Source organism: Ursus maritimus, unplaced genomic scaffold, assembly GCF_017311325.1.
Source record: "Ursus maritimus isolate PB19 unplaced genomic scaffold, ASM1731132v1 scaffold_14, whole genome shotgun sequence".
Classification (NCBI taxonomy): domain Eukaryota; kingdom Metazoa; phylum Chordata; class Mammalia; order Carnivora; family Ursidae; genus Ursus; species Ursus maritimus.
In genome coordinates, this window is record NW_024423786.1 from 46,615,655 (window position 1) to 46,630,152 (window position 14,498).

At 54.8% G+C, this 14,498-nt stretch overlaps 1 protein-coding gene and 1 long non-coding RNA gene across 2 annotated transcripts; one reads left to right on the forward strand and one right to left on the reverse strand.

Moving 5' to 3' along the window:
* Position 1: 1 nt before the first annotated feature.
* Positions 2-6,016, reverse strand: SYDE1 (synapse defective Rho GTPase homolog 1; the record flags this gene model as incomplete). Its single annotated transcript, XM_040628260.1, has 8 exons — positions 5,900-6,016; positions 3,990-4,331; positions 3,244-3,888; positions 2,876-3,090; positions 2,131-2,257; positions 1,770-1,930; positions 953-1,178; positions 2-627 (listed from the first exon to the last, which is right to left on the reverse strand). Coding segments are annotated over exons 1-8 (2,430 nt in total), but the record flags the coding sequence as incomplete, so codon positions are not given.
* Positions 6,017-6,335: 319 nt separating this feature from the next.
* On the forward strand, positions 6,336-8,720 carry LOC103677180. Its single transcript, XR_572332.1, has 2 exons — positions 6,336-6,574; positions 8,336-8,720. It is a non-coding gene; the product is annotated as an uncharacterized LOC103677180 (long non-coding RNA).
* Positions 8,721-14,498: the final 5,778 nt, after the last annotated feature.

Genomic DNA, 14,498 nt, shown 5'->3' on the forward strand with positions numbered 1-14,498 from the left:
AAAGTCCCCAGTCCCTAGCCTTTGCAGCCAGTGCCCCACCACTGAGCACTGGAAAGGAGGAATGATTCTCAGCAATGGGCTGCCTGGTCACTAGGCAACTCTCCAGCAACCGGGACGGTGGCCTTGGCGACCGCTCTGGTCCACTCTGGTCCCCTCCGTCGCCAGGGCTCGGCCTCAGCAGCCTGGAGCCCAGCCCTTCATGACCGGGGTCTCGCCCCACCCGGCTCAGAGGCACATTGATCTGCTTGGAGAGCTCTCGCTCCAGGTCCAGGATGAGGGTGTCGAAGTCTTTGAGGTTCAGGTGCGGGTTGAAGGGCGCCTCAAAGTCGTCGTCGAAGTCTGCGGCGCCCGCCGGGTCGCCCGCCTCCTCGTCCTCGTCCTCGCTGTAGCTGCCCGTCACGTGGTCGTAGTTCGGCCCGGACAGAAAGTCCCGCCCGCACGGCAGGAAGTCCCGTCCGCAGACACTCCAGTCGCCCGCGTAGCGGTTGCTCGGGGGGCTCTCGGGGCCGCCCCGGCCGCGGGGCCGAGCCACCACTTCGGAGCCGGCGAGCGGCAAGTGCAGCGGCGCCTGCCGTTTGGGCCGCAGGCACTGGGCGAGGTCCGGAGGCTCCGGGGGCCTGCGGGGATCTGAGGGGGAAGAGCGGGCTCGTGATTGGCTGCCTAGCTAACCAGGCCCCTGATTGGCCCGACGGGAGACCGGACCCGCGACCGCATCGGGATTTCACTGGCCGAGGGACACCTGGTTGCTTAGGCAACCGGCCCTCTGACCGCGTCGAGCTCGGATTGGCTCAATCTGAACGCGTTGCTGAGGCTACCAGGTACCGGTTTACGCCCGGGGCCACGCGAGGAGGGCGTGGCACGCCTGAAGTCCGAGACTCTGATTGGTCGCCCGAGAAAGCATCGCGGCGGCGGCCTGGCCCGGATTGGCGGCGCGGGCCAGGGGCGGGCTCACCTGGCCAGGCCTGCAGCAGGTAGTGCAGCACCTCGATGTGGCGCTTGAAGTCCACTGCGTTGGTCAGGCCCGGGCCCGAGCTGCGGATGCGGGGCCTGGCGGGGGCCTGGCGCGCCGGCAGCAGCACGGGACCGAAGCACACGGCCAGATTCTGCGGGGTCATGCGGTTGTGGGCGTGGAAAGAGGAGACGAGGCGCAGGTGGTCCAGGAGAAGTGTCAGCGTGGCCTGACAGAAGACGGTTGGGAATCATGAGGCGGGGGAAGCTGGTCCCCTGTCAAACCTGAGGGGAGACTAAGGCGGCCCAGAGTGGGGAAATTCGAGATCTCATAGCTGATTGATGGCTGACCTAAGGCTTCGGTATTAGTATTATGATCCCATTTTGCTGGAGGGGAGACTGAGGACAAAGGCAACTTAGCTTTAAATGGCAGAGCTTGGATTTGAACCCACTCCTCTGTGTGTCAGACAGGGCTAGCATTAATTCTATGTTAGGGTTTATACCCCATGAGGGTATTGAGGCACAGAGGGTCACGACTTCTCCAGGATCCCACAGCCAGGAACCTCCCTTGTGTTAGGCTGACAGACCTGCCTTCAGAGCCTGCATTTTTATGATATCCTGGCTGTGCAACCTCGGGCAACTCACTTAACTGCTCTGGGCCTAGGTTTCCATAGCTGTGAAGTGGGGTACTGATAGCAACTACTTTGTAGGATTGTTGACAATGCCACAAGTTCATGCACATCATGGGCTCAGGTGTGGGTGAAGCACTTCATTGGTGTCAGCCCATTCAGTCCTGCCCACTCCCACCTGGCCCAACTTACCCTCTCCACATCCGGCAAGCAGTTGAGGAGCGCACGGGTGCCCTCAGTGCTGGAGGGTGCCCTGCTTGGGGGTCCTTGGGCCATGGCCTCCAGCACCACCTGATAGAGGGGCTGGGTGATAAGCGGGGTGGGCAACTCCCGAAGATAATCCTTGAGGATGCCTGTGGACACAGGGCCAATTCTGGTCAGGGCACCCCTGGCTTCTGAGGCTGGAGGGGTCAGCTGGGGCTGGGAGGGGGAAGAGGAGGGGGAAGTGAAAACAAAACCAGACAGAAAGGATAGGTCCCAGAGGGACCACAGGGACTTCCTTGAGGTGCAGTTTGAATAGGGAGCAGGCTGGGGACAGAGGGGGCATGCTGACCAGTGATGACATTGATATCAGGATACAGGTCCTCAGAGAGGCAGACGGCTGCACTGTCCCGCTCAAAGGCATCCCGAAGCTCTTTCTTCACGGCTGCCGAGCCACACAGACGGTACAGCCCCACCACCTGGGGGTGGGGACAGAGAGAGATCTTGCCAGTGCTACAAACTGATCAGGGCCAGGTAGGGTGGGGCCTGGAGGTCTGGGTGAGGTGGCAGTGGGCTGAGGGGTTGGGGGCTGGCTGTGGCTTCACCAGCTGCTTTCCTGCTCCTCTGACACTTGTCATTGGGTCCCTACCTGGCTGCCTGAACAACCCGACCCTGTAAACCCTCCGCTTGGATCATGCATTCTGGCACCGCCCTCGTCCTCAGCTCACTTGTCACCTCCTCTGGGAAGCCTTTCCTGATTACTCCAACCAGCATCAGATCCTGCTTTAAGCTCTCCCAGCTTCTTCACTCTTGTTCCAGCCACAGTTTTACACTTGTGAGTTACTGGAATCATGTCTTTCCTCCCATCAAACTCTGAGCTCCAGAAGGTCTGGGACCATGTATTACTAAATGGATGGATGACCCATGTGTTCTGGGCTGGGTGCTATGGTCTAGGGGAGCCTCCTGACCTTGTCTAAGCTGGATCAGAGCTAGGAGTGTCCCAGGCAAGTGTATGTGTGGGGAAGGCCTGGCCTCTGTATGCTGGGTGTCCTGGGGTATAGGTCTGAGGGCCAGCTGGGATGGGGCAGGGGGCTCACCCGCAGCCCTCGGCGCTCGATCTGCCCAACACACTTCTGGATGATGAGGGGCACCTGGCCTGGGGGGTTTTCCCGCTCCACCAGCAGCGGCAGGGGCAGCCCAAAGACTCGGGGCTCATCTGTGCCTGGGGCTTCCTGCTGCTCTGACAGGGTCAGCTTGGCATACAACAGCCCCTGGGGCTCCAGGCGCACGGCCAGTTGCTGGGCCTGGCACCCTGAAGACACAAGGGGATCTGTGGGGTCTGGCCCCCCAGGCTCCTATGCCCGGCCCCCTGCTGCAAGCCACACCCCCACCCTGGACACTCTGGGGGAAGAGGGGGAGCTGAATCCTGTGCCAACCGCTCCTCCCTTGCAGCCAGGGATCCTACCTCGGAAGACTGTGGGTAGCAGCACAGTGCCCTGGGCGCAGGGCCGGTGCCGCCGGACACCGGGGTCCCACGCCAGCACCAGGGCCCGCAGCAGCTGGGCAGCCTCAAGTTCCAGGTGGAAGGTGTGGTCCAGCCGCAGGAAGTCCGGCCCCCCCCTCAGCGGTCCCGTTCGGGCCCGAGCCACCCCATCTACCTGCAGTAGGCAGCAGAGGTCTCTTGGGGTGGCCCCAGGTGCCGGCCGCAGTCCCCCCAGCCCATACAAGTGTAGGCTGAGGCGGCCCCAGAGTACGGCGGGGGGTGCTCGGGCTGATGGGCCCACCTCATAGGGCCGGAAGGCAGTGGGCGATGGGGGCCCTGCTGGGCGCTCCGGGGAGTCACCATCACTGAGGTAACCGGCCCGAGGGCCCCTTGTGGCCCCAGCCCCTGCCGCCCGTCCCGGGGTCCCCACACTGCTGTCCAGGTGGTAGCGGCTGATGACGGAGCCCTCGGGGGCGGCCCGCTCACGCTCTCGGCCAGCCCGGGTGCCCCGCAGGCTCAGTCGGCGCCGCAGGTCCGGCAGCTTCTTCATCTTCATGGAGAGGCGCCTGGCTGGGCCAGGGGACTTCGTGCGGGAGGCTTTGGTTGGGGGGCTGGCAGGGGCTGCGCCTGGGGGAAGAGCAGATCTCGGGGTTCAGAAGCCAGGGTTTGGGACGGGGGTGAGGCTTGCGATCATCTTGGGGGGCTGGAGGTATGAGGCTTGTGCTCACCTTGGGAGGCCAGGCCCTCTGGCTCAGCTGAGCCTGGTTGTGGTCCTGGGGGCTCAGGTGCCGGGGGTCTGGAGTCTTCCTCAGGGATAGGGTTGTACCAGATCTCACCCGCGGGCTCTCCGCTGCCAGCTGCCCTGGGCCCCAAAGCAGCCTCTTCCGGTGGCTTGGCCCCACCCAGCACCCATCGGCGGCTGCTGGGTTCCAGGCTCTGCAGGTAGGCCCCCCGCGCTGGGCTCCGAGATGCCTCAGGGCTTGGGGGCCCCTCTGCTCCAGCCTGGGACCCTTCAGGGGCCTGAGGCTCTGGCTCTGGAGGACTGGGCTCCTGGCGCTGGGCTGGGCGGCCTGGCAGAGAGCAAGGGGAGTGAGACCCACCTACCACTCTGCTGCCCCCAGTGCAGCCCCAGCCCGCTGGCTTGTCCCCCACCAGGGGCCAGGGCTGGGGTGCACGCAGTACTGGCACTCCACATGTTTGTTTGGAATGGGCGGGCACAGGCCAGCAATCTCATTGGTTGCCAGCTTAGAGCCCGCCTGCTCTTAGTCCCTGGGGTCCCAAATGGTGTCCCTCTGTCCTTCAACCTCAGGGTCCAGACCTGGGCCCTTCATTCTCAGCTCTACCTCCCACCCCTGGCATGGAGCTCTGCCCCTGTCCCTTCTTACTGGGTGGCTTTGGGCAAGTTGCTTTCCATCTTTGAGCCTCAGTGTCCTCCTGTGAAATGGGGAGATTCAATGCCCCCCTCCAGGGAGGCATCAGAGAGCTGCGTGTGGGGACTGCTTCCCAGGCATCCGGGTTATGGGCAAGCACGCAGCCTACAGTGAAGCTCGCTTGCTCCTTTCAGAAGAGAGGGGCAGGCACACCAACTAGAGCTGGGTCCTCCCTTTCTCCAGTGCTCCCCCCACCCCCCACCCCTTTCCTGTCTTCCAGACTCTGCCCCCATCCTGGAGTGAGCCCTGTCTTTCAGCCCCGTCCAGATCCCCACGGTCAACGCCTTGGGGCCTCCCCTTTGTTCCATCCTCCCTTCTCTGACATCCTTGGCTGTTTCCTGTCTGTGCGTGGGCACCCCTGTCTCTTCTTTCTGCTTTAGGAACCTTGGGACTCTTTGGGAAGGGATTGGGGTGGGGGGGAGGTCAGATCCTGGAGTCGTCAGGCCTTCCTCCTTTAACTCCTTCCTTCCCGGGACTTTCTGTCCCGCACAGCTCCCATTTCCTTAAGGTCTTGTTTTGTTTGCTGGTGGACTCCCTCCTCTGGTCAACTCTGGTTTCCAACGCCCTGACCCTGTCTCGGGGCGGTCTCTATTCGTAGCATGTCCAAAGAGCTGTTTAAGTCACTTCATTGGCTCTGGACAAATGACCCAACAGCTCCGTGCCTCAGTTTCCCCGCTCGTCTAAAAGGGACAGTTTCCTAGGGCTGCCTAAGGTGCGCGCAGCTGCAGTGACTGGTTAATAGGTGCGAGGGGGTTAGGGGGCGGCCACTGTGGCTGATGCGCCGCCCCTCTCCCTCCTCTGCAGGAGTTCGCTACCCATCTCCCATCCCGGGTCTCCAGGGCGCAGGGTGTCCCCAGCCTGGCCTGACTGGGCCCGTTCGCCAGCTTCCCAACTCCTCCCCTCCGCCCTCCAGGCGCTCGGTCTCGGCCCCATTTCCTGTCAGGGGCGAGGCCCCCTCCCGGGCCTCGCAAGGAGCCCGCAGCGCTGGCATCCCGGGCCAGGCGCACATAACGGTCCGTACCCCCTCTCCCCCACCCCCAGCCCCTTCCTGACAGGACCCCTGCCCACTCTCGGTCCCCCACCCGGGGCCGCGGGGGACTCCGCGGGACTCCCCCTCGCCCCCCAGCCGTCCCGCCTTGGGGCTCCGGGACCATCTCCCGGGCGGGGCGGGGTTCGGCGCCCCCTCCTCGGCCGCCTCCCCGGCTCACCGCGCTCCTTCGCGTCCGACTTTTTCCGGGGAAGTTTCTCCCGGCCCCGCAGGCGGGAGAAGGTTTTCCTGAGCAGCGGCTCGGCCATGCTGGGGCCCGGGCCGGGCCGAGTGCGCGCCCAGGCTCCGGCCACGCCGCCCCCCGCCCTCCCCGCCCCACCCGGGCCTCCCCGCCCGCCCCCCGCTCCGCGCGAGCAGGAAGCGCATTCCGGGAATGCTTGGCCCAAACTTTTTTTTTTCTTTTTTTTCCCATCCCGCGGCCTGAGCGAGCGATGCTGGGATATGTAGTCGCCCGGGCCGGGTGGGGAGGGGATGGGGGCTCTAGGCGGCCTTCCTCGCTCCCACTGTGAATATCGTGGCACAGCCCTGAGCCCTCGTCTTGCCTCTTACCCACCCTATTTTGGTGATCGAACACAGCAAGTTCTCTCGGGTTTACCTTCAAAACTCATCCTGCGCGTATTTCCTCCCCTTTCCCCCATCTACTGCTCCAGCCTGGTGCAAGCCCTGGCCTCATCCCGTTCCTTCCATGACACCTCCTCTTCTTCAGTCTCCTGGATGACGCTCGGGTGCCTCCCAATTTTCCCATCCCCTAAATTCCAGTTACTACCGATGTTTCACAGACCATCTCCCAACTAGTGGTGTAAAAGCCATTTTACGATGCCCACAGATGCTGTGGGTAAGGACTTTGGGCAGGGCAGAGCTGACATTGATGGTTTCTGCTCCTTGGTGGGAAAGGCTTTGAGGTTTAGGGGTAACTCAACAAACTGGGGAGTGGAATCATCTGCAGGCATACTCACTCACAGGGTTTGCAACTGATCACCGCTAAGGGCTGGGACCTCTTCACAGGCTGTGGACGACGACACAGAGAAAGAGAGACACGGGCCTCTCCCTCTGGCCTGGGCTTCCTACCAGCAGGTCACCAGTCAGTGTCATCAGGTGTCCTACACGGCCACCCAGGACTCCAAAAGTTAACAAGACCAAAGCTGTATTTACCTTTCCTAACCCAGCCTTAGGTTTCATGTTGTGTCCCTTCTGGCACCAGAATCAAGACCCCACCCCTCTCAGTGGGCCTTATGTCAAGGTGACCTTGTAAAGAGGATGTAGGATGGGAGATAATTGTGGCCCTCTTGGAAAATTTAACCTGCTTCCATTCTCCAGAGTGGATTTAAAAACTGAAGCCGGATTATGACACACCTCTTCTGTACAGACTTCCCATGACTGCTCACCTCACTTAGAATAAAATCCAGATTCCCAGTAAGACTTCCAGCCTCCTCCCCTTTGTTGTCCCCATTGCTCACCATGACCTCCTCTCTGGTCCTCCTTTAGATCCAACTGTACCTGTCCCAGGCCCTTGGCACATGTAGTCCCTTCTGTCTGGGAAGCCCTGGTTCTTCTGAATTTGCCTCTTTCTCATCCTTTAGTTCCAAAAGCACCCCCTGGGGAGGCCCTCCTTGAGTACCTACCACTGTCCACACATTACCTCCTAGTGTTTCATTTCTTTGAACACGGTCATGGCTTGAACATAAGAGCTTCAGTGTTGAGTTTATCAGTGTCCTTGTCAAAACTGGGACTCCACCAGATGCATATCTGTCTTGTTCACTGCTGAGTGTTCAGGTCAGAGGTCAGGTACCAGGTGCCAGAGGCCTGCATAGAGGGGGTGGCTGAGAGTCTTGCGTAGAGGAGGTTGTGTGTGTTTGCTTATCCTGTGTCTCAAAGCAGATCTCGCTGTTTATCCTACTTGGAGTTTGCTGAGCTTTTTGGATGTGCTGATTCATATCTTTCATCCACTGTGGGAGTTTTTTTTTCAGCCATTATTTCTTCAACTTTTTTTTCTATCTCTTTCTCTTCTCTTCTTTTGGGACTCCCATTATGCATATGTTAATATGCTTGTTAGTGTCCCGTGGGTCTCTCAGGTTCTGTTCATTTTTCTTGGACGTCTGTTTGGGAGGAGTCAGGCTGGAGAGTGGTGGGATACACCCCAGGAGTCTTTGAGGTAGCCGCTGACAGTGGGGAAGAGGTCAGGGTCAAGACAACACCTGTTCACAAGTCCCGGGCAGGGGGGATTGGAGGGGGGCCCCACCAGGGTATCCCAGCACCTCGGAGAAGCTGGAGGCTGGCATGGGGATGAGAGCAGCCCTTGGCCCCACCCATATCATATCAAATGATTAACCACCACTCACACAGCATATCCATATTTACTTACTCTTGGTAAACACTTTTGACAGCGTTTCTCTACTTTTCCTGTTGCATTTGTTTGGCTCATTTATTTAGCTCATTTAATTCACAGTTGGCTATGATTCTTTCTCAGCAACCAGAAGTTCTTGCTAAGTGCTGATAAAATGGTTATGAATACTGAATTTCACATGTTGTGAGATCTGGATTTTGGTAGCTGCTGCTTTATTTAGGAGCCCGTGTGTGTGTATTCTCTTTCCCCCAGATGTTCTCACCGGCTGCAGACATGATGTGCGGTACTTATGATGCCTGATGGATAAATCCAGCCCCCAGCAAAATGGGGATTTGCTGAAAGAAGAAATGCAGGTGGAGGGGGCTGGTGAGGTTTGAGCAGAGCTCTGCATCTCTGCGGCAGACAGCGGGGGTTGGGTATGAACCCCAGCTCCCTCACCCTTCCTGTGGGATGCCTGCAGGTGTATGTTTCACATCGAACCCCGCAAGTCCCCATGGGATGGAGCTCCAACTGCCCAGAGTGGGAACTTGAATATCAGTATGCTCTTCGTTGACTTCCTTCCCTTCTGTTTCTCATTTCTCTACCCTCCTTCCAGCATTTCCTGGATCACTTCCCAAATAAACTCCCTGCACTCGAATCCTTGTTTCAGGGTCAGCTTCTTGGGGACCCCAAATGCAGACACTCTTTCTAGGCCTCAATGTCTTTGTCCATCCAAAAGGAAGAACAACTCCCCCTGTTACCGAGGCTGGGGGTGGGGTGGGGATAATGGAGGCGGGGCACGTGTCTGTGGGCTAAGCCTCCTGTCTGCCATCTCCCCGCGATCCTTAGTTCCTGGGAATGGAAGATGGAGAAGATCATGGGGAGCAGGCTCCCAGCTCTCCCCCCAACCACTTTTGACATTCCCAGTTGTCCTTCTGCCTGAGGCTCCCCTGTGTCAGGCACCTTCCAGGGTGAAGCGACACTTGCCTGACTGGGAGCCCATCATTAGAGGAACCTGGGAAGAGATGCCCAGAGATGTCCACCAAGGCAGCATCAAGCACCTAGAGGGAGAGAGGGTGGCCAAGTCACCATGAGGCAGCTTCCTGAGGTGGGATGTGGCATCACCTGGCAGGCACTTAGTGGGGCAACATATCTTGGCCAGAGCCTCCCAATGGCAAAGCCCAGCAGGCCAGCTGTGGAGCTGAAGCTGAGGTGCAGCAGAGACCCCAGCCCCCCTTGTAGGGCCCTCCTTCCATCAGCTGCAGGTCTGCTGGGCTTTCCTGCTGGCCAGTCCCCTGTAGACGCCCCAGGACACCTTCAGCAACTGGCCACCAGCAGCCATGCCAGGCGCTGCTGTAGTGTCCAACTTGCAGGACCTCTGGTTGTCCCAGAGAAAGGGGAGGCAGCCTAGAGAGCGGCGACCAACTGGTCAGCTGGGGCAAGTGGCCAGGGGTGAGTAGGGCCAGGCAGAGACCCCATGTCATTCCTTAGCTCCTCCCTCCTCTCTTCCAGGTCTCTGGGCTCAGCTGCACTTCCACAGAAACGTCTGGCCCTTGCCTGGCTCCTGGGAGGTAGCGTCTAAGCCTGTGGAGTATCCTACTTGATAAGAATCTCTTCGTATACCTGGAGGCCATGCTAACGATGTGATTTATAGTGGGAGCCTTGGGCCACATGTGTCAGTTTAACCTGGAGTGGCCAGAGTCTGAGAAACCAAGGTACGCCACATGGGCAGTCAGCCGTGTCTCTGTGGCTGTCATGGGCTGAATTGTGTCCACACCAAATTCATATATTGAAGCCCTAACCGCCCTCCCCTCCCCCCTCCAGTTCCTCAGGATGTGACTGTATTTGGAGATAGGGCCTTTAAACTGTGCTTAAATCACGTGAAGTCTTTAGGGTGGGCCCTAATCCAATATGACTGTGTCCTCATGAGAAGAGGATATTTGGACACAGGATGTGTGCACAGAGGGGAGATCATATGAGGGCATGGAAGACGGCCATCTACCAGCCAAGGAGACAGGTCCCAGAAAGAACCAAGCCTGCTGATGCTTTGATCTTGGACTTCTGGCCTCTAGAACTGAGAAAATAAGTTTCTCTTGTTTAAGCCACCCCGTCTGTGGTGTTTTACTATGGCAGCAGTAGGAAACTAATACTGAGGAAAACTCGGGACAACAAGACTCAAGGAGCTTGCTTCCCTGGTTGGCAGTACACCACGTGTGTGGTCGAAGGTCATTGCTGGGTGAATTACGTGCTGTCCACATGAATCTGCAGGGAGGAGACAACTGGTCCCCTGGTGGCTGGTCCCTTCTGGACCCTGCCCCACGTGCCTTTGACCTTTGCTGATTTTAATCTCTATCCTTTCCCTGTAATAAACTATGAATATAACAATTTTGCTGAGTTCTGTTGACTCCTTCTAGTGAATCGTTGAACCTGAGGGTGGTCTTGGGGACCTCCCACTACACAGGTTCACAGAGGTATGGCAGTGACTCCCCAAATCCCTTGTAAATGTACAGGGGAGTAGGAGCTTCCCCTCCAGGACCTCAGGCTGCAGACTTACTGCGTCTTTTCTTATCCCTTGCTGGAAGTGGCTTTCTTTCTCACCAGCTGATCCACCTTTTGCCCCCCAGAGCCCCACATGCAGCATGACCTTGGGCGAGTCACTCACCTGGAAGGCCATCTGGCATGGTGGAGGGACGGGTCAGGTTTTCAGGTCACACTACACTGGATTGGAATGCTCCCTCTGCCCTGATTTAGCATAGGCCTTGGGACAGTCACTTTCCTTCTCTGAGTCTCAGGGTCTGAGTCTCCAAAATTGCTTTGAATCACCCAACAAAATCCCATGTATAGAGAAAAAAGTGTTATTGTGCTCTAATACTGGCCAGGGTCACTTGAGCCACTTAAATGGGCTCCAGCCCCTTCCAACACCCTTCCTGAGATTTTGGAGAATTACTAGATGATTATTTTCTTACGGTCTCCTGTTATTGCTGAATTAAATAGCTTCACTGTGAGCTCACTCTTCCTGGTTTCTGGGATGAGGGGCACTGGCTTCTCTCCTTGATTTCGCCAAGGTTCCTGGGTGTATGACAGGTTTTGCTGAGGCTGGGGGACTGGAAGGAGAGTTTACATCGCATACCACAGCAACTTAACCTCGACTGTTAAATGTCTCTGTTCCAACTCAGCTTACCTCCTAGAGTCTTACCATTGCATTGCCTCCTCATTCGTTCATTTGTTCATCCATTTATTTGTTCATTCATTCATTTGCTCAGTCAACAACTATATTTTGAGCGGCTGCTGTAGGGATTTAGGTAAGATAAGAAAGAAAACATGGTTTCTCAGCTCACGGTTGAGTGGGTGAAATAGACATTCATCAGAGAATCACATTAATGAATATAAAATCACCAATGTGATGAAGAGAATGAGGACTAGTGAATGTATTTGGGCACCTGACATAGCTGGGATGGGGGGGTGAGAGGCTTCCCTGAGGAAGTGGGGTTTGCCTTGAAATCTCAAAGCTGAGGAGGCATTAGCTATGCAAAGGTCCTGTGGCACCATCCATCCCTTCATTTTCTGGTCCTGCGATTCAGCCCATTCCACCTCTCACTCTTTGGTCCCTGTTGGTCTCTTTGCTTCTTGTCGCTCTCATCCATGTGTACCAGGATTTGCAAACTAGAGCCTGTGGGCCAAATCTGGCTCTTGAACTATGAACTATTTTTCAAATTTTTAAATGGTTGGAAACAAATCAAAAGAAAACATTTCATGAGCTACTTTTGATAATTTTGTTTGATAATTAAAACTTTAAACCTTGTGTTCATGAAGGGGACCTTAGTGGTAACCATAGGATTAATGTGTCCAGTAATATATAATGTCAGAGAGCTCACACTGGATGGTAGATTTGAGACAGGATTTTCTGTCTTGTAAATTAATTGGTTTTTTTCCTGTGATCCTGGAGCCCAGCCGGTTGATTCAGAAGGTGGAAACTTCCTCTTAATTTCCTCTTTATAGGTGACAGTTGAAATATTCTGGTAGTTGATTTATTTGGGAACCCATGTTTCCAGGGAGTCAAATTAGAAGAGGCAAGTATATGGGAGGGTTTCTGGGGTGAGGAGAGAAAAGGAGTGAAGATATGCCAGTCACTAAAACCCAGACAGCCAGATCCATTTCTGCAATATATTTTACTTTCTTAAAAAAAAAAAAAAGAAGGCACCTGCTCTATTTTATCACTGCAATTTGGGGGGAGAGAAGCACATGGAAGGTAGATATTCATTGAGAATCTTTCTGAATCATTTTGATGATGTAACACATTTTTTATTGCAAGAGTAAAAAAAAAGACTATATTTTATAACACGTACAATGATATGAAATGCAAGTTTCAGTTTCTACTCTTTGATGTATTGTTTACGGTGGCTTTCATGCTGGAACAGCAGACCATGAGTCATTATGACAGACTGTATGATCTGTAAAGCTGATAATTACTATCTGGCCATTTATAGGTTTTCTGACCCCCCATCCATGGGATGACTCATCAGTGGATTAATTCTGGGGCCCTCCCTACAACCCTGCTTAATGTCGCGGTCACCTCTGCTCTGTGGACCAGTCCTCTTGGTAACCGACCACTGCTGTCCTCCACGGTTTCCCACAAACACCCCACTCCCCTTGCTGTGGGCTGGGGACACAGCTCTCCGTGATTTCTCTGAACAACCCAGGCTCCGTCCCACCACGGGAACTTTGCACACGCTGTCCCTCCTCCGGGGACGATTACACCTGAGGTAGGGGAGCTGGGCCAGTTTACAGCAGCCGGAATAAGTGTTTCCAAAAAAGAGAAGCTCTAAATCCATTTTGTGAAACAGCACTATCGCCACCTGGTGGCCATGTCTTCGAGCTGCAGCTGCAATTCGTCCAAAGCGTTTGGTGTGGTCTTTGCACCTTCCGCTCCAGGACCATATCTATGGTGGGGAAAAACGGAAAATGAAAAACGCCCCAGATTCGGTTCTCCTGTATCTCTGAACTGAAGACCTGTTTGAGTCCCACATCTCTACAGCCCTCCTTTCCATCCCCCACATATACCCCAAACTTTAAGGCTCATATAAGCCCTGTGGGTTGCTGTTAAAATTATGATTCAGTGGTTTGGGATGATGTCTGGGTCTTCATTTCTAGCAAAATCCTCATGATGCTGACGCTTCTGGTTCAAGGATCTACTTGAGTATCAGTTGCTACTTTTTCTATAGAAAAGGGGTCAACAAACTCCTTCTGTAGAGGGCCAGACAGTAAATATTTTAGGCTTTGTGAACCATAGAGTGCCTGTCAAGATTATTCAACTCTGCTCTGTAGTTTGAAAGCAGTTGTAGATGATACATAAATTAATGGGCATGGGTGTGTTCCCATAAAACTTTATGAGCACTAAAATTAGAATTTTATATAATTTTAATCCGTCATAGAATAGTCTTCTTTTATTTATTATTATTTTTTAAAGATTTTATTTATTTATTTGACAGAGATAGAGACAGCCAGAGAGAGAGGGAACACAAGCAGGGGGAGTGGGAGAGGAAGAAGCAGGCTCATAGCAGAGGAGCCTGATGCGGGGCTGGATCCCAGAGCTCCCGGGATCACACCCTGAGCCGAAGGCAGACGCTTAACGACTGAGCCACCCAGGCGCCCCTGGGTGCCAACTTCTAGACAGCATCATGTGATGTTAAGATCTGGGGCTTTGGGATGGGTCCTCTGTTTGGACTTTGGCTACCACTTTTGGCAGCTTCATTTTGCAAGCTTCAGCTTGCTTATCTGTAAAATAAGAACCTCTATCACCAACCTTGTAGGGTTGTTGTTTAAAATATGAGATAATGCGTACAAAGGGCTTAGCACTGTGCCGGGCACGCAATAAAGCTCATCATTGTCATCACACCGAGACCCAGAAAATGAATCCAAATCCATACAACTGAAATCCTTCATCTTTTCCTCTAGCCCAGACTCTTTTTTTTTTTCTTGGCAAGCTCCCATTTTATTTTATTTTTTTATAATAATTTTTTATTATGTTATGTTAGTCACCATACAGTACATCCCTAGTTTTCAATGTAATGTTCCATGATTCATTATTTGCGTATAACACCCAGTGCTCCATGCAATATGTGCCCTCCTTAATACCCATCACCAGCCTATCCCAGTCCCCCACCCCCCTCCCCTCTGAAGCCCTCAGTTTGTTTCCCAGAGTCCATAGTCTCTCATGGTTCATTCCCCCTTCTGTTTACCCCCCCTTCATTCTTCCCTTTCTTCTCCTACTGATCTTCCTATTCCTTATGTTCTATAAATGAGTGAAACCATATGATAATTGTCTTTCTCTGCTTGACTTATTTCGCTTAGCATTATGTCCTGCAGTCCTGTCCATGTTGCTGCAAATGTTGTGAAATTGTTCTTTTTGATTGTAGCCCAGACTCTTTTTTTTTTT